We start from the raw sequence: 25,949 nt of genomic DNA, 5'->3' as shown, positions 1-25,949 counted from the left end.
ATCTTTGGACTGTGAGAGGAAACCAGAGCACCCAGAGGAAACCTATGCAGACACGGGGAGAATGTGCAAACTCCACACAGACAGTCGCCCAAGGCTGGTATCGAACCTGGGACCCTGGTGCTATGAGACTGCAGTGCTAACCACTGAGCCACCGTGCCACCCTGAAACAGAAGCTACTGGTAAGGTGCAGCAGGTCTGGCAGAACTGTTCAGAAGAAGGGTCACTGAACCTGAACCATTAACTCGGTACAGATTTCTCTCCACAGCTGTTGCCAGGCCTGCTGAGTTTTTCCAGCAATTTCTGTTTTTGTTTCAGACTTCCAGTATCTGCAGTTATTTCTTTCTTTTTGTCCAATGACAACAGACGTCTCCTGGGGGGGTTGCAGGGAGTGGAATTTGGCGTTGAGTGGGTGAGTCAGTAGCAAAGTCAGAAGTGGTTCGCAGTGAGACTCCCCTCTTTCAATGTTGAGACCTTTGACTGAGTAACCTTCACCCACCAGGAAGCTCCGAAGTAGGCCACATAATTATACCTGTTGTGAAGGTTTCACATTGTCAGACCCACCGACTACTGGGTTAATACCAGTCGAGGCAGAATGAGACACTTAAGTGCTCATTTGTTGCCCACAAAGGAATTTGATTGATGGCAGGATTAGAAGTTCAGTCTTGGGACATCACATCCCTGAATTAATTCTGCCAGAAGAACTAAGGTGGTAGCATTTTGAAACACCATCATCCCATGAAATGGCCTGCCGTTCTGGCTTCCTGACACATCGTGAGAGAGATCCTAAATTTCCAGCCAATGGGCAGAATCTCCTGAGCCAGGCATGCTGCCTACAGGAGGACTGAACCTTAGCAGAAAAGGTTCACAGGATCTTGCACCTATCAGACCCTTGAGCTGACACCAATCACCTTCCTGACTGATAACTCTGGGATAGGACCTCCTGATTGCATGGATCTGCTTGCCTCTGAGAGCTGCTGGTCAATCACAGGTGGGTCATATCGTCAGGCAGCTGTACGACAGAGGAGGCAGTGGCTGTTGCTGAGGGAGCCCCTCTCAGACTCCCCGGATGGAGCAATGACCAGCGACATATGAACGTGTTGTTGGGGGTGATAGCTCTCAGAGCCACAAGCAGGAGGAGCCATCAGGGTTGGATGCAAGAGTAAATGTTTGGCTGTCATATCCTTGATTATGCAGAAATTAGAGGGGGATTCCCTCCAATTGACAGCCTACATAGATTTACCAGCAGGATGGGAAGTCTATTACTTGTCCCGAAGGAAACAACCGGGCCAAGAATTTTTCCTTAAGTGCTTGTTAAGTGACCACTGAAAGGTGTTCAGTGGAATCTATGCATGGAAGCCACTGATGGACCTTCCTACCTAGAACTTACTTGGGCAGAACAACGAGAATTCAGACACAGGGAGAATGTGCAAACTCCACACAGACACTCACCCAAGGCTGGAATTGAACCTGGGTCCCTGGCATTGTGAGGCAGCAGTGCTAACCACTGAGCCACCATGCCATCCATGAGCCAGCATGTCAACCATTTAGTGACCCTGCTTTTATTGTATTTTCAGCAAGAGTTACAAAGTTGCACAACAGTCTGTGAGCAAAAAATAAAACCTCCTCCATCTTAAATGGACAATCACTTACTTTTAAACTCTAAACTCTCAAGATTCTCTAATTAGAGGAAATATTCTGTTCACATCTACCATGTTACAACCCCTCAGGATCTTGTATGTTTCAATAAAACCCCCTCTTACTCTTTTAAACTCTAGCAGATGCAAGCCTAGCCTGTCCAACCTTTCCTCATAAGATCGCCCACATATTAACTTTGTAAAACTACTCTGAACTACTTCCTTAAATAAGGTGAACAATACTGTACATTACTCCAGATGTGCTCTCACCAGTGCCTTGTATAATTCTCGCAAAACCTCCCTACTTTTGTATTCAATTTCCCTATAATAAATAAAACATTATATTAGCTTTCTTAAATACTTGTATCTGGATGCTAGCTTTGTGTGATTCATTCACTAAGACTCCCAGGTCCTTCTGCACTTCAGAGCTTGATGGTTTCTCATCATTTTGATAATATGTTTCCTTTTTATTCTTCCTGCAAAATGGACAACTTTAGTTTTTCCTACATTATATTCCATCTGCCAGATCCTTTCCCAATCACCGAGCTTACCTGTCTCTTTTTTTAACCTCCTTATGACCATTTCAAAACTTGCTCTTCCACCAATCTTTGTGTTATCAGCAAAAGTGACAATCAAATGATTTTTTTAGATTACTTACAGTGTGGAAACAGGCCCTTTAGTCCAAAAAGTCCACACTGACCCGCCGAAGTGCAACCCATCCATACCCCTACATTTACCCATTCACCTGACACTACGGGCAATTTAGCATGGCCAATTCACCTGACCTGCACATCTTTGGACTGTGGGAGGAAACCGGAGCACCCAGAGGAAACCCACGCAGACACAGGGAGAATGTGCAAACTCCATACAATCAGTCACCTGAGGCAGGAATTGAACCCGGGTCTCTGGCGCTGTGAGGCAGCAGTGCGCCACCGTGCGCCACCGTGCCATCCACAGTCCTCTCCATCTTTGTCCTCTTAATCCAAAACATTTATATTCATTGCAAACACTTGAGATCCTGATACTGATCCTCATGGCACACCTTATTCTATCTTGGAATTAGGAAAAAGTCTATTTCTGCCTACACTCTGCTTCCTGTTGCCAACTAATCATCTGTTAGCTTTGATCAATAGAGGTTGCTCTTTTCACTCTGTCTGAATTGAAATTATTTTTTTAATAATGGTGCATTCTGACTGGCAAGCCCTTGAATAATTAACCCAAATATGTTTTGCGCAAAGGAGGACACTTTACCACCGGGAATACCACTTCTTTCAGCTGACAAAGATATCACTGTGTTGTGAGGGAAGGGACCTGAATTTCCTTGATCCTTTAAATTTTTTTTGCACTAAATATATATTTAATAGGCAAGGGAATTGCATTGATAAATCCTGGGTCACGTGAATTGTTGAGCAATGCTGGAATTCTCCTCTTAAAGCCAAATTCCTCTGGAAATCAATTTGCTCAGCACAGTCACTAATTCTGCAGCAATTTAATTTGAGAGTATACTTTGTATTATCCCATTTCCCTACAGATTCAAGAAATATCTATCAATTGTTGTACTATGCAGATTCAGTTTCAAGCTATGTAGATTGTTCCTAATATGTGAAAGCTACCTTGGTAAAAGTGCTATTGATGATCAATAGCTGGAGGTATACGTATTTGTAATCTTTGAATATCAGGTTATAGTCCAACAGGTTTATTTGGAAGCACTTGCTTTTGGAAGCTCTAGCTTCCAAGTAAACCTGTTGGATTATAACCTAGAGTTGTGTGATTTTTAACTTTGTACACCCCAGTCCAATACCAGCATCTCCAAATCATGATTAATTTTTAATCGGTTATCGATTTTCTAAAACGTTTGTTCTGTGTTCTCCTCTCAACCATGATGAAAAATGCAGTCTGTGTAACTCTACCCAAACATTTGCCTCAGTCCCAACTTCACAAAGCGCCAATGTTTTTCACCAGCCATGCCTACACTGCTAACTCACGGCTTGAAATTTTGATTTGGGATTTTGGTGGTCAGATGCTTAGTGTGCTTAATTAAAATAACTTCCCACCATGTTAGCATATATATCTTTTAATTTATTTGAAATCATCATGAAAACAGCAGAAAGAGAAATTTCAGATGATCTGATATGTAGCTGAATGGTGATATTGAGTAAGATAACGGCAAAAGCTTAAAATTTTGTTTCAATCTGTCTGAGGCTAGGGTAATTTTGACCACTAGAAAATAACCATGCTTTAATTGAAATTTTAAGGTCATTTCATGATCAAGCAATTCCCCTATTATAGTTGAGCTTTTTTTTCTCCCTTCTGTTGGATTTTGTGCTGTTCTAAATTTTGCCTAATGACAAACTTGTGGGTGGTATGCTGCTCTCAGGCTTTAAATTAACCTATTCACCTCGTACCTTTTATGAAGCAATTCTACTTGGTGCAATATGCTGTTGTTTAATGTCTTCCGAGGGTGTCTTGGCCAAACCAGGAACCTATCACGAAAGGAATTGTGGTTAGGGTTCTGCAATCATGGAATAGTGTACCAGAGTAGAAAAATAATATCACTAGCAGCCTAAATTCTGTGTGGAATGCATCGTACAACCCAAACCTGCAACAAAAAGCATGGGCATTGTGGCCCTGATATTTAGGAGATGGTGTAGAGTGTGTTGGCTTGGAGATGGAGAAAAGATGATAAGGCTAGACATGCTCAGGTCTTCCTGAATTTAGTAGGGCACTGTCATTGTGTTCTTTTTCCTTTTGTTTCCTGCTTGGCGATCAGGTAAGTTGATAGCTTGCTTAGCTGACAGGAATCAACAGGAGGAAACCAAAGATTGGGACTGATTGGAGGCTGGTTTCTGGTTACAGCACGAGAAGAGAGAGATTTGCAAATGGCTCCTTGGGAGGGCAAAGTCTTCTTTGAGGGTCAAGGAGAGCTCTGTTTCTTCTGGTCCAATAATAGTTCGCTTGGAGAAGTAACTTCGACTTTCAATTCACTGTTTCCTAATTCCTTTAAAAATCAGCTTTAAAAGATGTTAATTTAATCCAGGCCTCAGTTCCGCTGTGGGAGTCTGATTTAAATATGTTCATGAAATGTTCTGTGTCTCCTAATATACGTTTTGGTATTGCGTGCTTCTTTAGCCTTTTTAATCTCAGCAACAATATTTTTGAAACTGACGATGAAATAAGTTCTTAATTATAATTTATTGTATTATAGCCAGTCCATCCTTTTGTTCATCAGTTTTTGCCACTACCAGATGGAACAGAAGAATTTGCTGATTGAATAGAAATGGACAACTGTACTCCAAAATACAATAATCTAAATAAGATCCTTGACCTCTGTTGGAAATTGCATGGATAGATATCAGTCAAGGATAGGCTTTAAACTGGGGTGTGATCAATACAAGGTGCTTTGATAGGGTGAATAGACAAGGTCATTCACCCAGGGCTGGGGAGTCCAAAACTAGAGGGCATTGGTTTAAGGTGAGAGGGGAAAGATATAAAAGGGACCTGAGGGGCAGCCTTTTCATGCAGGGGGTAGTATGGAATGAGCTGCCAGAAGAAGTGGTGGAGGCTGGTACAATTACAACATTTAAAAGGCATCTGGATGAATACATGGATAAGAAGGATTTGAAGGTATATGGGCCAAATGCTGACAAATGGGACTCAATTAATGTTTGGATATCTGGTTGGCATGGCACCGAAGGGTCTGTTTCTATGCTGTACAAATCTGATTCTGTGACTCGAACCAGCCAATTTAACTCTGTAACTTATCATATATATGTAGAATGGTCATGAGGAGATAGAGGCTAAATGGGACCGGTAGAAACACAACTGCCTTCAGTGTGGACCTTTACAGTTGGAAAATGAGAAAAAAACTTGCACAGTCAGGCAGAAAAAGGATTATCATTCTGTCATATTCTCTGACAAAGAGTGGATGGAGCAGAGATACTGATTTTATTTGTTTTCATTTTATTTCCTTTGAGAAGGTCAGCACAGTGAAATAATCATGAGCACTGTTGCTGGATGTGATAGTAGTGTAAGATTCACCCACTCTCTAACTAAAAGACCTTGTCAGTATCTGGTTCTGGATCATTACAATATATATTTTAAGCCTCTAATTGGTTTTTCCAATACAATTGTAATGAGAACAGATTTTATGACTGCTGATATTACAAATTACAGTGTTTTATATAGGTATTGAAAAATGCATAATATACAACATCGTCAGCATGAATAACCATATCTATTTATTTCTTTGCAGGAACAAGGAAAGATTCGAGTTATTTTTAATGTTGGAACAGATGATATCACCATTGAAGAATCAAGTGGTATTGTAAATGATGGAAAGTACCACATAGTACGGTTTACACGGAGCGGTGGCAATGCCACTCTACAGGTGGACAACTGGCCAGTCATTGAACGTTATCCATCAGGTATGTGCTCAAGGGCAGTACAAAATCATATTTACACAGATAATACATACTTTTATATATAACTTATAATTCTGTTTGAAATTGGTGACAATATACTATTCAGGGCAATATGGATACCCACTGATCCAAATCATTAACAACAAAATACCAGTCAACTCAGTTGATGAAGAGGACAACACAAAAAGACTAAAGTTTCATTGTATAGTGTTGTTCACAACATAAAATAACATTTTCAGTATTGGATTTTTTTGAACAGTCATCCATGAACTGGGTGACATACATAAATATCTAAAATACCAATGCCTCAATATCAAATCAACATTTAAACAGTGGAAAGGCTTTGACAAAAGCTGTGTGAGTAAATGGAAGATGAATTTAGAACAGGGTTTCATAATACTTGTTCTACTGAATGCTTAATTACTCCACTATTATGAAAGTCATACCCTTCATAAACAGGTCAGACATTTAATTTCATTTAGCTGAAACAAATAGTCTATCTATAATAAATTTAATACTACATTTGACGTTACTTGAAAAAAAGACTATGCTTCCAAAGGGGAGACTCCTACAAAGAACAAAAGATAATTTAAAATCAAAAGTGAAAATTTAAGACAATAAATGTTTCAGTTTGATTAAATGATTAATGGTGCATTGTGGTTACATTTGGTTAACTACTTTAGTTTATGAATTACTTGATCACAAGAAGTTTGAACTGTCAATGCATTTATCCACAAAGTAAACAGTGTCCTTTGGTAAAGATTCATTTTGACTGCTGCGCAGAATAAGTGACATCAGATCAACTGTCTCATAAGCTCAGTAGCTCCCATCCAGTTCCACTGCAGTCACTGAAATTAAATATCAGGCTCTGCATATAATGGGCAACCAATCTACCTACAGCACAGGAACTGCAGTGTTTCAAGAATGCAACTCACCACCACTTTCTTGAAGGCAAAAGTGATGACAATAAATGCTGGCCAGCCAGCGATGCCCACATCTCATGAGTGAATAAATAAAAAATCAAATATCGGCAACTTTGTGTAATTGTCCAAGATGAATATCTACCCACTAGCACACAGCTATTCAAATTAAAACATTAGTAATGTCAAAAATTCATATCAAAAGTAAAGTTTTGGATAGTGTGTGGCTTATGTACTATATTTCTTTTGTAGCTTTGTTTATTTATAATCCATAGAACACAGAACGTTACAATGCAGTACAGGCTCTTCGGCCCTCAATGTTGCACCGACCTGTGAAATTAATCTGATGCCTTTCTCACCTACACCATTCAATTATTATCTATATGTATGTCCAATGGCCATTTAAATACCCTTAACGTCGGCGAATCTACTACTGTTGCAGGCAGGCCGTTCCACACCCCTACTACTCTCTGAGTAAAGAAACTACCCCTGATATCTGTCCTAAATCTATCACCCCTCAATTTAAAGCTATGTCTCCTCATGTTAGCCTTCACCATCCAAGGAAAAAGGCTCTCACTTTCCATTCTATCTAACCCTCTGATTATCTTATATGTCTCAACTAAGTCACCTCTCAACCTTCTTCTCTCCAGTTCCCTCAGCCTTTCCTGTAAGACCTTCCTTCCATACCAGGCAACATCCTAGGAAATCTCCCCGAACCCTTTCCAAAGCTTCCACATCCTTCCTATGATGTGGTGACCAGAACTGTATGCAATACTCCAGGTGCAGCCTTACCAGTGTCTTGTAGAACTTTGTGACTCCAAAACTCAATTCCCTTACCAATAAATGCTAACACACCATATGCTTTCTTAACAGCCCTATCGACCTGGGTGCCAACTTTCAGGGATTTATGCACCTGGACACTGAGATCTCTCTGTTCATCAACACTGCCAAGAATTTTACCATTAGGCCAGTACTCTGCATTCCTGTTACTTCTTCTGAAGTGAACTACCTCACTCTTTTTCACATTAGACTCCATTTGCCACATCTCAGCCCAGCTCTACATCTCATCTATGCCCCTCTGTAACCCACTTAATGCGCTCAGGATTATATCAAGAAAATTAGTAACAACACATAAACAACATCATTATTTCAGGGTCTCTTGAGTATGTTTAATATATAAGCAGGCATTGGACGGTGTTATGACACAATGATATTTTGAAAAGTTTTAAAACTACTGTCTGACATGGAAGCTTGTAAATATCTGGTATGAAGGTTTGCAAAGAGTTGTGGATTTATTAGTCTCCATTTGAAACCAAGTTTTTCTGACCAATGCAGACCACTGATTAGGCAAGGCATTGAAATAAATCTGCTGTGATTTACCCTGTCCTATCATATTCACTGTTCTTGAATATCTCCTCAGCACAATGGAAACTATTGGTTCAGTTAGATGCTGATGGACACACATTGAGAGCTAGAAAAACATGGGTGGAATTTCACCTAAAAAAAAAGTGGATGATTGAAATATGTAGTTCATTCCTAATGTTTTTGTGGTCAGATTCAAAATATTGATGATTTGTTGTTGTGTAAAAATATGCTTTTTCGACTTTCCAAACAATTGCCATGCATATTGTGAGTGAGTTATCATCTTTGATCAAGGGACTCGAAAATGTGCAGTGATGCAGGATTGAAGTTCTGCTTCAGCATGGCAGAGTCATAAGTATTGATTGGTGCAACAGTGAGGAAAAGAAGTCATGTGGTTGTTCAAACACGAATCAGACAGCTTTTTTTTCTCACATTTGTATTAAGATTAACAGTTGCACATATTTAACTCTAAAATTATGATCAGAAATAAATTAAATTTGTTAATCTAAATTTGATTAAAACATCTTGGAACTTTGATAATGAACTCATATTAAGGACCAAGACATTTAAGCTCATTCATGATAATGATAATCTTATGCACTGCATTAATACAAATTGATTTTGCTTTCAGAGAATAGCTGAAATCAAGCACTTTCAAACTCAGTCTACTTAAACTCTTTAAATAGATTAGTTCAGAAATGCACAGAGCACTGTTGACTTGAGTTATTAACACTAGTAAGGTCACAAATTCTAGTAGCTGAACTGGCTAATCTCAGCTGAGGTGCCCTTTGATGATCTTGTTCCTGATCATTGCACAGTGGAATCTGGTAGGAGGTGCATGTATGTGGATGTTAGATGAAGTGATATTGAGGCATGCCAATGCTGTACTTTTGAAAGGTTTTCCAGTATCCTCGAGACCATCTTTATCCTTAAAGTGCACCAAAATAGGACTGAGAATAGCTGGTGCCCTGGAACAAGGAATAAAGCATTAAAATACTAATTTTCAAAATGTTACTGTACGTATATTTGAATGTGAAATATTTCAAGAAACAGCTGTTCTGAAGAGCCAGCACAAAGTAATATGTTGAATCGTCTTCTTATCATTTGAATGGACTCAGCACTAAAATTGTACATCTTGCCTTGTAAACTTGACCAATCGTACTTATAAAAAAAGGCAGTTCAAAAAGCCTATGGCCAACTTTAGTCTAAAACTGAAATGAACATCAAATCATAAGACACGGACACAGACCCTTCAGTCCAACTTGTCCATACTGACCAGACATTCCAATCTGACCTAGTCCCATTTGCCAGCATTTGGCCCATACCCTTGTAAATGCTTCCTATTCATATACCCATTCAGATGCCTTTTGAATGTTGTAATTATACCTACCTCCACCACTTCCCTGGCAGCTCATTTCATGCAAGCACCACAAAAAAATTCCAAGTCACAAAATTTTTTGTATACTAATGTAAACTGAGAGATAAATTTTAAAGTGTCACTATAAACTCAGTGAATCAAATTACTGAAATGTGAAAGTATCGTTCCCTGGCATGTTTCTTTTTTTTGGCATGGGCATTAATTTAGGAAACGGAAGCAGCGTAACGCACAGAAATCAATCTGCATTTTTTGCCCAAGGTATCATATTGAATTAATTGCTTTAGCACGCGAGGTAGATAGTTCAATTTAGCTCAGTCAGGAAACAAAAATCACAGAAAAGTTATAGCTACTGTGTTTTGCAGAAAAGCTACTTTAAATTTGCTTCATGAATTTTGCAAAATGAAAGAAATTGAAAATATGAGAAAACCGCTGGAAATCCATCACTTTTAAAGAATAATTAATACTATCGATTAATAGAAGTTTGTAGGTTGTTCAGCAAAGGCATATTTTGATGATTGTCAAGGCAAGCCTTTATATAAAATTAAAGACACTCAAAGAAGAGAAGTACCATCTGCTTTTCTGGTTGTTGACATGACTTATGTTGCTTGGTTCCGTGTTCCATCAAGGAAGAAACCAAACAGATCTGTCTAGTCTATTTATTGAATTTGTCAGTTGTATCTGTGAATTTATTGACATGTGGTGCATGAATGGAAGCGCTGCATTTTGAGAACATTGTTTTGAGGCGTATGCAAAGAAAACATAAACACCATTTCCTAAACACAATTTTGCCAGCCTCGAGGATAAAAAAGCAAGTTTGAAAAATGAATGCCATGGTATCAGTTAATTGCTTTTAGGTTACTAATGCTAATTTCAGATGTAAGTTGTCGTGATGAATGCGGTTATTTCTTAGCTCCAGAATGGCGCATGATTTTGTTTTCATGGCGTGGGAAGGAAATACAAGCAATGTAATGGACTAGCTATAACAATTTAGATTCTACTGATGACACTTGGTAGACAAGTGACAAATGGTGAAATCATAAGTCAGTTATGGACAAACTCAGTTTCCTACTATTTAGAAAATAATTCATAGTTTAACTTTATTTTCTGACTAATAAAAATACCACACAAGGACAATTTTTTCTTTAATATAAGCAGAGTGTGATTCAAATGATTAACAGAATTTAATAGTAGATAAACTTTAATAAAACTGAGAAAATTCTAAATAAAACAATAGCGACAAGTCCATCACCACAGACATTGCATTTTTAGTTATGTCCCATGAGTTAGTTTAAATTTGTATTTCTGTGACCAATTGCAACTTTACATATTAAAAACCATAACTAATTATTCTGATTACAGCAGAATCTTATTTGTATAATAAAAATGCATTCACTGTTCCAGTTCAGTTCTTAGCGTCAAAAAGATTATATTTCAAAATGTTGTCACGGATCTAGTTTACATTTTTAACTCCATGGCTAATAGGTGTTTGTAAGAAGTCAAGCTAAGAATAGCTGTACAGTGCAGAAACAAATTATTGCAGATACTGGAAGCTGTACTGAAAAAAAATCTGGAAATCACAGTGGGTCAGGCAGCATCTGTGGAGAGAGAGAGAGAGAGAACAAAATAAAGTTTTGAATCTAGATGACTCTGCCGATGAAGAGCTGCCAGCTCTGATGAAGAATTATTTCGACTTGCAGTGTTAGCTTAATCTCTGTCCGTGGATGCTGCCTGATTCCCAGCATCTTTTGTGTATAGTGCAGCACCTCTTTGGTTTATTGTTCGGGATATGTGAATAACATATATTGTTATTATTTGTGAATTCATATATGTAGTTCTCTGCAAACTCTAAGAAGCTTAAAGATTAGATTGCAGCATGCTTATGTATCAGATAAAAATATGCACCGTGTATGAATCTGTGAGCACAGGTTAGGGCGCGTTCTCTCATAGAACACAGAACATTACATTGCAGTACAGGCCCTTTGGCCCTCGATGTTGCACTATCCTGTGACATCAATCTGAAGCCCATCTAATCTAAACTATTCCATTCTTGTCCATATGCCTATCCAATGACCATTTAAATGCCCATGAAGTTGAAGTGGGTGGCCATCAGAAACAGATACCTGAATTTCAATTGACAGAGTCTAATTCAGCCCCTTCCCACAAATAATTGTTGCCCAACCACCACAAATGCTACATTTAGTTCTCTCAGAAACCAAAAATGATTGGTCCCTCAAAACTGCCAATGAAAGTGTAAGTTAAAATGCATTTACTTATGTGAACATGGATCCTAAAGGAATAGGAGACTTCTTGTGCCTTATCATTGAAACTGTGATCCAATAATATGCTCTTGGCCAATTCTTCATAATTGCACCACTGGAAGCAGATAGACTTGCTCACTCACTGGAGAGAGAGAGAGAGAGAGAGGCAGACAGAGAGAGAGGGATGATTAGTGGTAAGTTTAATTGGAGGATCAGCACACCTCAAGCAAGGTTGAGAAGGTGGGGCATCACAAAACTGCCATCTATTTAATTGACCTTGTCCACTTATTCTAGTGGGTGACATCTCTACCAAACAAAGAGTCTTCCTCACTGCCCAATGATAAAAGGCTGGTTTCAGCAGCACTTCAGTCATGTACTGATAATACAAGAGGACCAACTTTACATGATCCTCATGCTATCGTTTTCAAATCTTGATTCTTGTTTGTCACTAGCTTGGTGCCCTAAGTTGCAGGAACAAAGGCTTAGTCCCAGACCATCATTGCAGATGATTTAATGAAATTTACAAGCCTTTCATTGGAATTGAGATTTTGGTCTGTCAGAATATTAGAGCCCATCAAAATATTGTCCAGTTTCATGGACAATAAATTTAGATGCATGGAAGTATTGAGCATATTTTCAAATTTTGCAGTTTAGGTATGGAGTACACCGCCAAAATGTTGTACCTCCTAAAGCTGAAAATGCTTTATTGATTGTTGTAACATACTGAATCATTCTGAGGTGTCCATACAAGCTAGTACCAAGCTGCGATGTTTTCTCTAAAACAAATTACTGTCACAAAACAATATTGATTTTGATTGGTTTGCTTTGACCGATTGATAGGTTTTGTCAGGACTAGAATGTGTCGACCTCCTTTCTGAAAGATGTGTCCACAGAAATAATGGTCATGTGATAGAATAATGATACATGACAACAGCCAGAAGCAAGATTCAGGGCACATGAAAAGCAAAATAAAAATGTTTTTTATCAATACAAAAATAACATAGATTGTTAGAAACCAGTGGTCAATTTGTGCATGGTTTGTAATTACCCTTTTTTTGGGGGCCACTGTAAAAGCAATCACGCACAAGCCATTGTAACATTTAGGGCAAATCAACATGTTTTGTGAAGACATTGCATGCCATTTTGTACTTCAGTAAGTCCAATGAATAGACCATCTGCCTGTAACTGTTGAAATCTAACTTTTTCAATTCTTAGAGCTAGCAGCATGTTTTCAGATTATTAAATATTGTAGAGAATAGTCTTCTATTACTGGCAGATGGATAATTTTGTATTGTTACCTGGATGTCATTTTCATTTTTTGAGAAATGATGCCTGTTGCCCCGTGATGCTAATGGTTTGCTGGTAAAATTACTTGTAGGGCACAGGTGTCAGTTGGGATAAAATGTAATTCTTATTATAATGATAAGCCAATCTAAATGTTAGCTCTTTGAATTCTTTCACTTTTCATTTGCCAAAGGTTATGGGCCATGCATAAAGTAAATTGGTGAGCTTTTCTTTTTGCAATTCTCTTGCTTTTGAATAAATCAAAGAAAAACCTTTCTTATATTACATTAACTTTCATGTGCAGAACACATACAAATGTGTTTTAATAGTTGTTTCATCTAAATCTTTCTGTTTTTATTAAATGGTTCTGACTGATTTGAAGCAACAATGCTGAGAATTAAAAGTTCTACCTCAGTGCAATTTCTTCTGTTTCACAGTCTGAATTAGAAGCTTTTAAAGTTAGAAATTACTATTCACAATATTATTGAATTACCACTTGTTTGTACTGTCTTTTAACTCTCAAAACAGTGCAAAACAATTTAAGTTAGTTACTTTGCTATTATTGGTAACAGTCATTGTTGACTTTAAAGAATGACAATTCTCCTCAAATAAATTATGAAGATCTGAATATGCTAAAGAAATTAGATGTTTAGAACACAGAAGAATCTGTTTATCATATCTGAACCATTCTTTGCTATATGGCAATCTAAATCGAATGCCATTGCCCTGTTTTCTACCTGTTATTGTTCATCGTTAAATATTGGTGCACTTTCCTCTTCAAAGGCATCATGGCCAACTACTATATATGGAAAAAAAATATTTTGTGCTCCAAGAATCCTTTCAGTAAAAGACTTATTTTGACTTGCCTTTTTTTTATTCAACAATTTGAAATTGACTACCCTGATGACTGATTCCTTAATCAAATGAATAGTCTTTCCCTTTCATCCTATTAAATTATTTTATAATTTGAAAAATATTTGTCTCCTCTTTGCCTTCCTTACTCTAGTGAAAGATTTGCTACTGTTGGAAGCTATCCAAATCTTAAGAATTTATTGCATTGTTACACACATATAGACATGGCTTATCATTTATAATGTATAGTTTTTCTTTCTCTTTGCTGACATTTACAGTTTTGAGTTCAGTTTACCACCACTAGCTTTGATTTTTCTTTTGATAATGCCACTATTGGTGTGATAGTCCATGAACACGAGTCAGATAATTCTTATTGGAAAATTAAGATCTGTGAGGGGGGAAGTAGTCATCACCAAATACAATTCTTATATTTTAAAAGGGAGAAGGGTATGCTGGCTAAATATGTTAAGCACTTCTCAACTATCATTACCAACAGTAATTTCAACCATACAGTCTTGCCATATACAAAAGCTGCATGTAGACCAAATTGGATTAATTGTTGACTACATGCATTCATATAAATAAAATGTCTTCAAGATTTTGTTTATGATAGCCTATTGACTTTATTCTATAAAAAATATGTAGTTTTATTTTCCATAAATACAACTCATTTAATTTGTTGTCAAAGATAATTAAGATGTCTTTAAATCCAGATATTATATGGATGATATTGTTCTTATAAATACTTTTTGCACTGTTTTTTTCATGCAATTTGCTCAAAAATGGCCACAAAATAGGCCATGTTGCAGATTGAATTAATCATGAAAAGTTTTCAGAAATTGTGTCCAGAATCGTAGAGGAGGTAGTTAAAAATCTCATTTTTTAGACTCAAGGACACTATTGGGTATGTTTCAAAAGTTTTTATTTACTTTGAAGTTGACTACTGTACATTTCATACTAGTTAAACTATATGAATTAATATATTTTTTAAAAAGGTAATGTTTATTTAAAATTGGATTATTCACAACTGGTTATTAAACACAAGTGATTAAAAATGCAAAAATAAAAAAAGCACTGCAGATCGGAAACAAAAACAGAAATTGCTGAAGAAACTCATCAAGTCTGGCAGCATTTGTGGGAAGAAAGCAGAAGGACGCATTTCAGGACTGGTGACTCCTAATCAGAATTCCTTGATTTTCTCCAGCAATTTCTGTTTTTGACTAAAAATATATAATTTTTAGACAAACACATTCTCAGCTGTACTAAAGAAATGATCGCTCTTAAAAATATTAAGAAATGTTTTAAAAGTTATTTTTAATGAAATTATGTTCCAAAACAGCCCAGTTGCATTGGTTCAAGGCAGAATTCACAATCAAAAGTACATGCTTGGTTTATAATATTTGTCCAAACTAGTACAATTTTGAGTTCAATTTGTTATTAGAATACCTTTTACACTCAAATTAGAAACTTACAGTTGTTATCTGGCCGAGAAAAATAGGATATTGTTCAGAGAAAATACCATTTGAACAAACAAATATATAAATCAGACAAATCTAGCATAACTTTGCATTTACCTGTTTTCTGTAAATGGTGTCATTTTTACTTTCAACACATAAAGAAACAATAATATTAAAAATCACTCTGCAATAAAATGAAAGAAAATAGTAGGCACCTGTACTTTACTGTTATTAAGTCATTATCTACAAGATCTGTTTACATAGCTGGCCGATAGCATCAATAAAATGCATACAGTTTAAATTGTACAATTTGAAATAGATTACTCTTGGATAATAAAATGTCTTAGAGGCATAAATACACAAATTGAAATGCCACTCTCAAATGCAGTGAAAACAACCAAAGTACTTGCTTTGCCACAGGCTCCTTCTGTTAGCTTAGCTCTGACACGCAACAGATTTTATCTTTGGAATGCCATTTTCCATCAACTCTGGTGCCTATGGCTTTGACTTTGCAAGCTCTCATCTAAACAATGACCTCTCTTCCATTGTTCCAGTTGGTTGACTTCAAACCATGCATAACTCTTAGAAAACATAATGACAGGTTCCTACCCCAAGATATTTTGATGTAAGTGACAGATATTGAGGAAGTCTCTGTTCAAACTGCAACTTTCAAGTTTTAAATAGAAATGCTTTATTTCTATAAAAATTGTGATCATTTGTTAAAAATTGACAACTCCATGTTAACTGTATCAATTTGAATTTTTAAAATTGAATTTATAAACATCAAAAGTTGATAAATTAGACCCTATTTATAACACAATCAAAAACTGAAGGTAGCAACAAAAAACTTTATACCTAAATATTAAGCTCTTTCTACAACAATCATAGGAACAACTGCAGTTTTGTGCAGTTGTTGTCTATGTGTCTCTCTGTGTTGTGGGTCTTAATTGGATATTCCCCAATTAAGCTGTGCAGATTTCAATGTGTTGCTAACCCATTTGTGATTGCAATGGAAGCAGCATGCCAATTTTATGTTGTCTGCTCATTCTGATTATTGAAGATCAAACCAGTTCTAGCTGCAATGTTTATTGGCTGGATATATAGAAATGGATCTAATATTGTGAGTGGCAAGTGCCACTTAAAGCTTACCTGCACTGCTTAAAGCTATGGGAGGTGTGTTGTGGCAAAGCAGATGAGAGTTTGATCGAACAGAATCTGACCCGGAAAGAGTGACAAATGGCGCAACATAAAAGGATTTAATGTTTCAGAGTTTTCAGACACTGGACTGAATGTTTTGACAGAAAAAGGGGAAAGAAGAGGTTCCCTGAATCTGCACAAAAAGGAGGTTCTGTAGACACAGTGTAAAGGCAATGAAAATAGGGAGCTGTCTAGGTCACTGTCAGGGATCCAGCCCTAAGAACTGGATACAATGCCTCAGCAAAGTTTGATGATTTCACACATGCAGTGAAGGTCAGTGAATGCATCTTCAAATGCTATAACTGCATCAGTATCCTCAGATACTGCTTAAATCACCACAAGCATGTAACCGACCTACAACGAGCTCTGTCAGTCAGGCCTCATCTACTACAAGGTTCACACACACATCTCACTAGTTGCACACATTGCCAAATATTGAACCATGCCTGCCACATCATGCAAGAGATTAAATGACACCTATTGACATGTTTCCTGTCTCTTTTACAGTTACAGAGATAGTAACTGCCAATTGAAGGGGGAAAATGAGCACCTGCATGTTCTCGCCCCCATTTATAAGATGATACTGGCCATTATCGGCATATCCATTACTGAGTGCATGGCCAGGAGAGACTAAAACCATTCAAGTATATGGTATGCTTACATATCACATTCTTCTAAGATCCCATCATTTACATCGCAGTCAAGTAGCAAACGAGCAGCATTTCAGTGGCATCCATCAGAATAATATGGCAATCTCCATGAAATGTTTTTTAATAGGGTCTTTGAGTATGCAAATTAACTGGTCATCTGCCAGGATCATGCAACCACCTAGCATTGTAGCCCACTGCTGGATAAATGTTTTTGTAGCAGGACAATGTCAGGGTGTTGAACTGAAACCAATCCTATTTGGGAGGCCTGTAATATCATGCTCATTGTTTCAGCCCACTAACAGATCTATTCTATCATAGTTCATGTAACAGCATGACTTTCATTGTACACGTGCTGTACAACTCTGCATAAGATGAGCACAAGAGTCATCAGCCATGGCTTTGGGAGATACTCCTGGTTCAAAAGCCACTCTTTCGAGTCTGTGAAAAGTTAGCTAATATTATGCAGCCATCTCATAGCTTCTGCAGCAATTTCAAAAATTGTGTTTATAATCATCGTAGATATGAATACTTTTGAAAATAATGCACTGTAAGGTGCACGGTTATATATTGAAAAATCAGAATGGCAGGACAGAAATAAAGCAAGATATTGTCATCACCTGTGGATTAGATTCCTACAGGATGGCTTTAAATGTTATGACATTCTGACTTCAGAGTAATCTATAACCATGCACTTTCATTCAGACTCCGTGGAGATCTGCAAAATGTCACAAGCAAGGAACTGAAAGGAGACTTCTCTCAGCAAATCACAACTCATCCACAAAAATGAGGCAGCTCATTCTAGATTATTTTAAAAAGTTCTATTTTTATCACAAAACTCTTGGATCCTACAATTTTCTTTACCCCTCAAATTTGCCATCATTTTTGTAGATTTAACTTTTGTGAAGATAAGTGACCTGCCAATTTGATTTTGTGCACTGTGCACTTCCTGTCTGTGGCTCATATGCCATGAATGAAGTTAAAAAACTCATTTTTCCAAAGTCTAGAAACAGAACCTAGAGACATGTTTAACAAGTGAGAAATTCAATATTGCAAAACATTAAAATTGTGCCTCATGTTAAAATTATGAGATGATACAAATTAGATCTTCAATTCAAGTCATTTTGTATTAAAATTAGTCCACCCCTTTTGTGTGTCAAAGAGGAAAAAAAAACAGGCTTTTTATTTCTGCTTTGAATGTGCTGGCATCACAGATTAATATTTGCATTCGAACAACATTTATATGGAAAGCATTTACAGTGGGTAAAAGTGGTCAGCCCATCAGTGCCTTACACCTCACCATCATCTTGCTTCATTAGATTAAGATACATTTGATTTCCTCTCTTCAATAAATGGTAATAATGCCAACCCCAGTATATTATGGTGAGGAGAAGCATTCTGTCCCTGACGTACAGAAATAACCAGAATCCAGATTCAATAATTCTGGATAATATATGGTACCAGTAGAGGCAATCCAACAAACATTTCCATTTTCATTGATGTTTGTGATTCTTGCTAACTTTCCTTCACCTTTTGGCATCTTTATCATGATTCATCCATGTTTTTTCAATAAGTTACCATGACACCTCTAAAGCCCTGTTACTCAGATACATTTATTCAACACCTTTGCAGTTTGTGAAAATATCATGATCAAAACATGAAAAGGAAATTTTTTCAGCAAGCCTCTTGACCACAACACCAATCTAATGCATTCATAGTGAAACAATTTCTGTTAATTGCTGTATTACCTTAAGTATTTTACATTTGCCAGTTTACGAAATTGAAATGATCTTTAAAAATGTAACAAAAGACGTTTAACAATTTTGAACTGTAGGAAGTCTGCATTCTCTAAATTGAAACAAATGGAGTCTAAAGGTTGTGATCTATTAGCAATTTGTGTTCAATAATATCATGAGGCTAAGTTTTCTAAGTCAGTATAAGGGAAAACTCTAGGAAAGGAATTTCAAAATACATATTATCAAAACTTTACTTCAACTAAATATGTTTCGACAAACTATACCTCAGTTACCATCTTTGCAATTCAACTTATTCACATCACCAGCTTAATATTGGGCAAAGCGAATTCTTCAAAATGGGCAATGCCGACAGATACCGACATTTACCAACAGGTGGCAATAGACCCAACCCCACAACGAGAGAACCAAATCCCAGCCTGACTCAGAAATCTGGACAGTTACACAAGACAGGCTTCCAAAAAATGAAACCAGGTGGATCCAACACACCACGCTTCTATGGATTACCCAAAATTCACAAACCAGGAGCTCCTCTCAGACCCATAGTCTCGCTACCTGGAACACCACTTATAGATTAGCCAAGAAACTACACCAAAGACTAAAACACTTAATAGAAGAATCACGCCACTCTATTCATTCCACCCAAGAATTTCTGAAGACCAACAAAGACACTAAGATAAAAGAGGATGAAATAATGGTAACCTTTGGTGTAACAGCCCTGTTCACATCCATTAACATCATCCTGGCCAAAGAAACACTGACTACACTATTAGAAGAATCAAAGACACATACACCAGACACATCCAACTTCATTAGCAAAGACGTTGTCAAGCTAATGGACCTATGCCTTACCAACCACTTCACTTTCCAGAACAAAACCAACAGACAAACCAACGGAACACCTGTGGGATCTCCGATATCAGGGTTCCAAGCAGAGGCAGTAATGCGGAGACTCTAGCAAACAGCTCTGCCAACCATCCAACCCAAACTTTGGGTCCGCTATGTGGATGCCACCTTTGTCATCACTACATGAAACAAATTAGAGGAAACCCTCAAGACCATCAATAATATCAGTACAGGCATAAAATACACTAAAGAGGAGGAAAACCACAACAAACTGCCATTCTTAGATGTCACAATAGAGTGATCAGTCAATGGGTAACTTCAAACAAGCGTCTACAGGAAAACAATGCATATGGACCAAATACTGAACTACAGAGGCATTCATCCCAACATTTACAAACGAAGCTGTATTAAAATATTATTTCAGCAAACCACCACACACTGCAGCACCGAGGAACTACAAAGAGCAGAAGAAAACTACCTATACAGCGTATTCAAAAAGAACGGGTACCCAATGAACACAGTTCGTTGATTTCTCAGCAACAAACCCAAACAAGCAGATAAAACACACGCAGAGACCTCCCGACATCAAAGACATCTTGTATATGACTACCAAAGTACTCTGACCTCTTGTCACCATGGTAGTCCACAAACCCACCAACACACTAAAACAGCAGCTAATGAACTTAAAAGATCCTGTACAGTCAACAAGTAAAACTAACATCATTTAGAAAGTACCTTGCAAGAGCTGTAACAAAGACTATATTGGACAAATAGGCAGAAAGCTAGCTACCAGGATACATAAATATCACTAGTCACAAAAAGACATGACTCACTATCATTAATACCCTTACATACAAATAAGGAAGGACACCACTTTGATTGGGACAACACCTTCATCTCAGGACAAGCCAAACAGAGACATGCAAAAGAATTCCGAGAAGCATGGCATTCCAACTGGGTAACTCTATCAACAAACACATTGATTTGGATCCCATCTACCACCCTCTGAGGAAAAAAAAACAGAAAATGACATCAACACCTGAAATGATATCACAGGAAATGACATCACTAACCCAAGGAAAGTTAAACATGTAAACAGAAAGCAGGCCATAACACCAGTTCTTCACTGGAAGCTCACTGATGATGTTATCTAGTATGGTGACGAAACGTCTGAAAATGAGCCTTCCAGCTCAGCAAGCAAACTTACTGAACCTCAACCTGAGCTACAAATCTTCTCCAAACTCACTAATGAGCAATACATACAGCCTGTATTAAACACAGGCTGAACATTCTTCTTTTTGCTTGTCCTTAAGAAATACCTTTGGATAACCTCAACCCTCTTGAGTAAAACAAAATGCTACAATTCACCAATGTCTTCCAGAGTAATTGTGAATATTTTTGAATAAGCAATCTAGTGCAGCAACAGGAAGATGGTCCAAGGTCCGGTTATGGTTAATTCTTAAAATGTTGGCTTAGGGAAGAGAACAACAGACTGAAGGTTCCTTGCCATGTTTGAGAAGCATATCCTCCTGTAGATTTCATTAGAACAGTATTAGTAGGAACAGCTTTGCAAATATATAAGTATCAGATGATCCACTCTTATCCTTGTAGAGGTTGTCCAGATGAAGAGATGTTCCAAAGAGGGAGGACAGAAGAAAATCCTTTATAGGGAAATCTTCTCATTAAATGCTTTATTGACAATCTTCATATTGAGCAGAACAAAAAAACTTTGCAAGTGCAATGACCTAACTTTAGATAAATTATCTAAGTATTGAAACTACCAAAAAATAAGGATAGTAGTTGAGACATTCAAATAAGCATCAGTAGTCTTAGTTGTGTACACAATATCTATTGGTGTCATTTGACAGAGAGGAGAGGTGTCATGGCTGTTATTTATTTTTCAACCAGCACCAGCAAATACCTTATATAATTATTTATCTTACTACTGTTTGTAATACTGTCTTTGTGCAATACGGTGCCAATTTCAACGACACTGAAACTAGAAGTGATTACATTCTGAAATTTTTATTTGAATGCAAGGCATTTTGTAATGCCCTGTTAAAAACTAAGATGTCATATGAATACAGCCTCTCCTTCTCTCTTTACCTTGCCTTTCAAATGTCTATTAAGCAGAACAAATATACTCTAATATAAATGAGTTTTGGTCAAGGCTGAAAGTTAATTGGAAGAATTAGAGATTCAAATTTGCATGTTGCTATTACTCTGTGGTGCACTGTCTCAAGATGTCAATCTACAACATCAAAGAAGACATGTTAATTTGAGGTAAAATGTTCATAAACTCTCTCACATATCAAGTCACTTCTTTGTGCTTTTCATCTCCTTGCATTTGTATTCCATGTCGAGCAAGTGAAGTTAGTATGATATAGCAATGAAGTAGTTCAACAAAGGGAAATCATGCATGATTTTGACACACGTATAACTAAATCGTGTTCATGGAATGTAATTAAAACATTTAGAGGATGCCATAAACCATAAATAAGCCTTTGCCCTGAATTTTTCAGCTGATGGAGAGACTCTTTATCTTAATGAAAATTGATGCCAAAGACACAAATCCAGAAATCCTAATCCCTTACCATTATCATAGGGGTGAGGGAATGAGATGACTTCTAAGTTGCATGTCCATAGCTCATGGTGAGTTTTAATTTGGACAATCATAGTTCATGGAGGCAACTGCATGTGCTAGAGTGCAATCACCTCAATCAGATCTTAAATTTGCAAATTGTAAGTCCAAAATACAAATTGAGAACTTTAGTTCTGATAGACAAAAGCCTGACTGGATTGGTTTGGAAATTTAGGGTATTCTTTGAGAGAGGTAAAGCACCCTTTTGGCTATGGCCTTGGTTCATTTCAGCGAGAGGTCAGGTGACCTTTGTGAAGGGTAATGTCAATCTTGGAATTGTTGAATATACAACATAAATGTTCATGAAAGGTAAATAAACTCATTAGAACTGTCAGACACCTTGAGGTTGTCAAAGGTGTTGTTAAAGGGATCCGTCAAAAGAAACTATCAGGCTGAGATCTATGTCCTTTAAATAGTGGAAAAAAAATGTCTTGCCGAATTAAAAAATGGTCAGCACTTAGTATTTCACTTGGTGTGTTAAGATGAGTCTGAGTGTTATCATTGCAAAATGAGGGCTGCATAACTGACTTCACAACCATTCCTTATCACAATGTGGGGCCTGTCAGCTCACAGTTCATATAAAGTGGGCCAATGAATACAGGTACTCTTCTGTAAGAGATAATGGAAAATTAAATCTAGTGAATAGTTTTTTTATCAATGTGCCTATCAAAGTCATGAATTCAGCATTAGATACCTAAGTACGTTATTTATCTGCATGGATCCTCTGGGTGAGGGCTAGTGTAGGGCTATCGGTGTAAATAAAGTGGCATAGATTGTCATTGACGGTATGATGCCCCTTGGGGGATAGATGAGGAACACGAGGTGGCACAGATGAAGCATGGGATATTATGTCCCATTTTCTCTACCACAGCCTGGAATGAAAATTCAAACTTCAGGGTCACTTTTCCTGGTTTGGGTTTGGGGAGCTGTGAATTGTTCCAACTCTGTCCTCCTGACTCTGAAACAAAAATTCAGACCATAATCCCTTCATAAAAATCACCTGAATTCTCAAGTGAATTGAAAGTCTCCACCTCATTATCACAAATAAGATTTCTTCAATGTATTTGCTAGGTGTGCATGCTGGAATGGATAGAGATAGAGGAAGCTGATGTGCTGAAAATTTTGTCAAACATTAAGATTGACAAGTCGCCAGGCCCGGACCAGATTTGTCCTCGGCTGCTTTGGGAAACGAGAAATGCAATTGCTTCGCCACTTGCGAAGATCTTTGCATCCTCGCTTTCCACTGGAGCCGTACCTGAGGACTGGAGAGAGGCAAATGCAATTCCTCTCTTCAAGAAAGGAAATAGGGAAATCCCCGGCAATTACAGACCAATAAGTCTCATGTCTGTCGTCTGGAAGGTGTTAGAAAGGATTCTGAGGGATAGAATTTATGACCATCTGGAAGAGCATGGCTTGATTAAATGCAATCAATACGGCTTTGTGAGGGGCAGGTCATGCCTCACAAACCTTATCGAGTTCTTTGAGGATGTGACTAGAAAAGTTGACGAGGGTCGAGCTGTGGATGTGGTGTATATGGACTTCAGCAAGACATTTGATAAGGTTCCCCATGGTAGGCTCATTCAGAAGGTCAGGAGGAATGGGATACAGGGGAACTTAGCCATCTGGACACAGAATTGGCTGGCCAACAGCGAGTGGTAATAGAAGGAAAATATTCTGCCTGGAAGTCAGTGGTGACTGGTGTTCCACAGGGATTTGTCCTTGGGCCTCTACTGTTTGTAATTTTTATTCATGACTTGGATGAGGGGATTGAAGGATGGGTCAGCAAGTTTGCAGATGACACAAAGGTTGGAGGTGTCATTGACAGTATAGAGGGCTGTTGTAGGCTGCAGTGGGACATTGACAGGATGCAGAGATGGGCTGAGAGGTGGCAGATGGAGTTCAACCTGGATAAATGCGAGGTGATGCATTTTGGAAGGTCGATTTGAAAGCTGAGTACAGGATTAAGGATAGGATTCTTGGCAGTGTGGAGGAACAGATGGATCTTGGGGTGCAGGCACATAGATCCCTTAAAATGGCGATCCAAGTGGACAGGGTTGTTAAGTAAGCATATGGTGTTTTGGCTTTCATTAACAGGGGGATTGAGTTTAAGAGTCGTGAGATCTTGTTGCAGCTCTATAAAACTTTGGTTAGACTGCACTTAGAATACTGCGTCCAGTTCTGGTCTTCCTATTATAGGAAAGATGTGGATGCTTTGGAGAGGGTTCAGAGGAGGTTTACCAGGATGCTGCCTAGACTAGAGGGCTTATCTTATGAAGAGAGATTGACTGAGCTCGGACTTTTCTCATTGGAGAAAAGGAGGAGGAGAGGGGCCCTAATTGAGGTATACAGGATAATGAGAGGCATAGATAGAGTCGATAGCCAGAGACTATTTTCCAGGGCAGAAATGACTAACACGAGGGGTCATAGTTTTAAGCTGATTGGAGGAAAGTAAAGAGGGGATGTCAGAGGCGGGTTCTTTACACAGAGAGTTATGAGAGCATGGAATGCGTTGCCAGCAGCAGTTGTGGAGGCAGGGTCATTGGGGACATTTAAGAGACTACTGGACATGCATATGGTCACAGAAATTTGAGGGTGCATACATGAGGATCAGTGGTCAGCACAAACATCGTGGGCTGAAGGGCCTGTCCTGTGCTGTACTGCTCTATGTTCTATCCGTGTTAAAACAGTTTAATCCCATTATTCCAGATTTAGGACTTTCCCACTTTTATTGGTAAAGTTATGCTGAAGCAAATTGCTATGGTGGAACACTTTTTCATGAGCTAATGGTGTTATTCAAAAAGATGTCTTAATTCTCTATATTGGTCTTTAAAATATTGCTAATGAGCACTGATATTGACTGAGTATAAGTTTGTGGCATTCAGTCGTTAATTATTCCTCAGTCGGCAGCATTATAGTTGTATTGTCTTTTGAATGAATGATATTACAAGCAGGGAGACAGGAGGGCAACTTGCGGATCGTATCAAAGAACATCGCTGGGACACCCACACTAACCAATCCCAGTGGCTGAACACTAACTCCCCCTCCCACTCGGTCAAGGACATGCAAGTCCTTGGCCTCCTCCATCGCCAAACCCTAACCACCCGATGCCTGGAGAAAGAACGCATCATCTTTGGCCTTGGGTCCCTCCAGCCACACGGGATCAATGTGGATTTCACCAGTTTCCCCATTTCCCTCCCCCCACCTTATCCCAGTCCCAACCTTCCCAAATTGGTACTGCCCTCTTGAACGGTCCTACCTGCCCATCTTCCTTCCCGCCTATCTGTTCCATCATCCTCTC

General features: G+C 38.0%; 1 protein-coding gene across 24 annotated transcripts in view; it reads left to right on the top strand.

Moving 5' to 3' along the window:
• nrxn1a (neurexin 1a) overlaps nt 1-25,949 on the top strand; it is a 1,882,581-nt gene that overhangs the window by 1,721,791 nt on the left and 134,841 nt on the right. For all 24 annotated transcript variants that reach the window (XM_043695934.1, XM_043695933.1, XM_043695910.1 and 21 more), the window contains one exon: nt 5,887-6,058. In XM_043695934.1, coding sequence (XP_043551869.1) covers nt 5,887-6,058 — 172 coding nt within the window. The remainder of the gene's footprint in view (nt 1-5,886; nt 6,059-25,949) is intronic.

This window comes from Chiloscyllium plagiosum, chromosome 9, assembly GCF_004010195.1.
Source record: "Chiloscyllium plagiosum isolate BGI_BamShark_2017 chromosome 9, ASM401019v2, whole genome shotgun sequence".
NCBI classification, from domain to species: domain Eukaryota; kingdom Metazoa; phylum Chordata; class Chondrichthyes; order Orectolobiformes; family Hemiscylliidae; genus Chiloscyllium; species Chiloscyllium plagiosum.
This window is presented reverse-complemented; position numbering and strand designations above follow the sequence as displayed.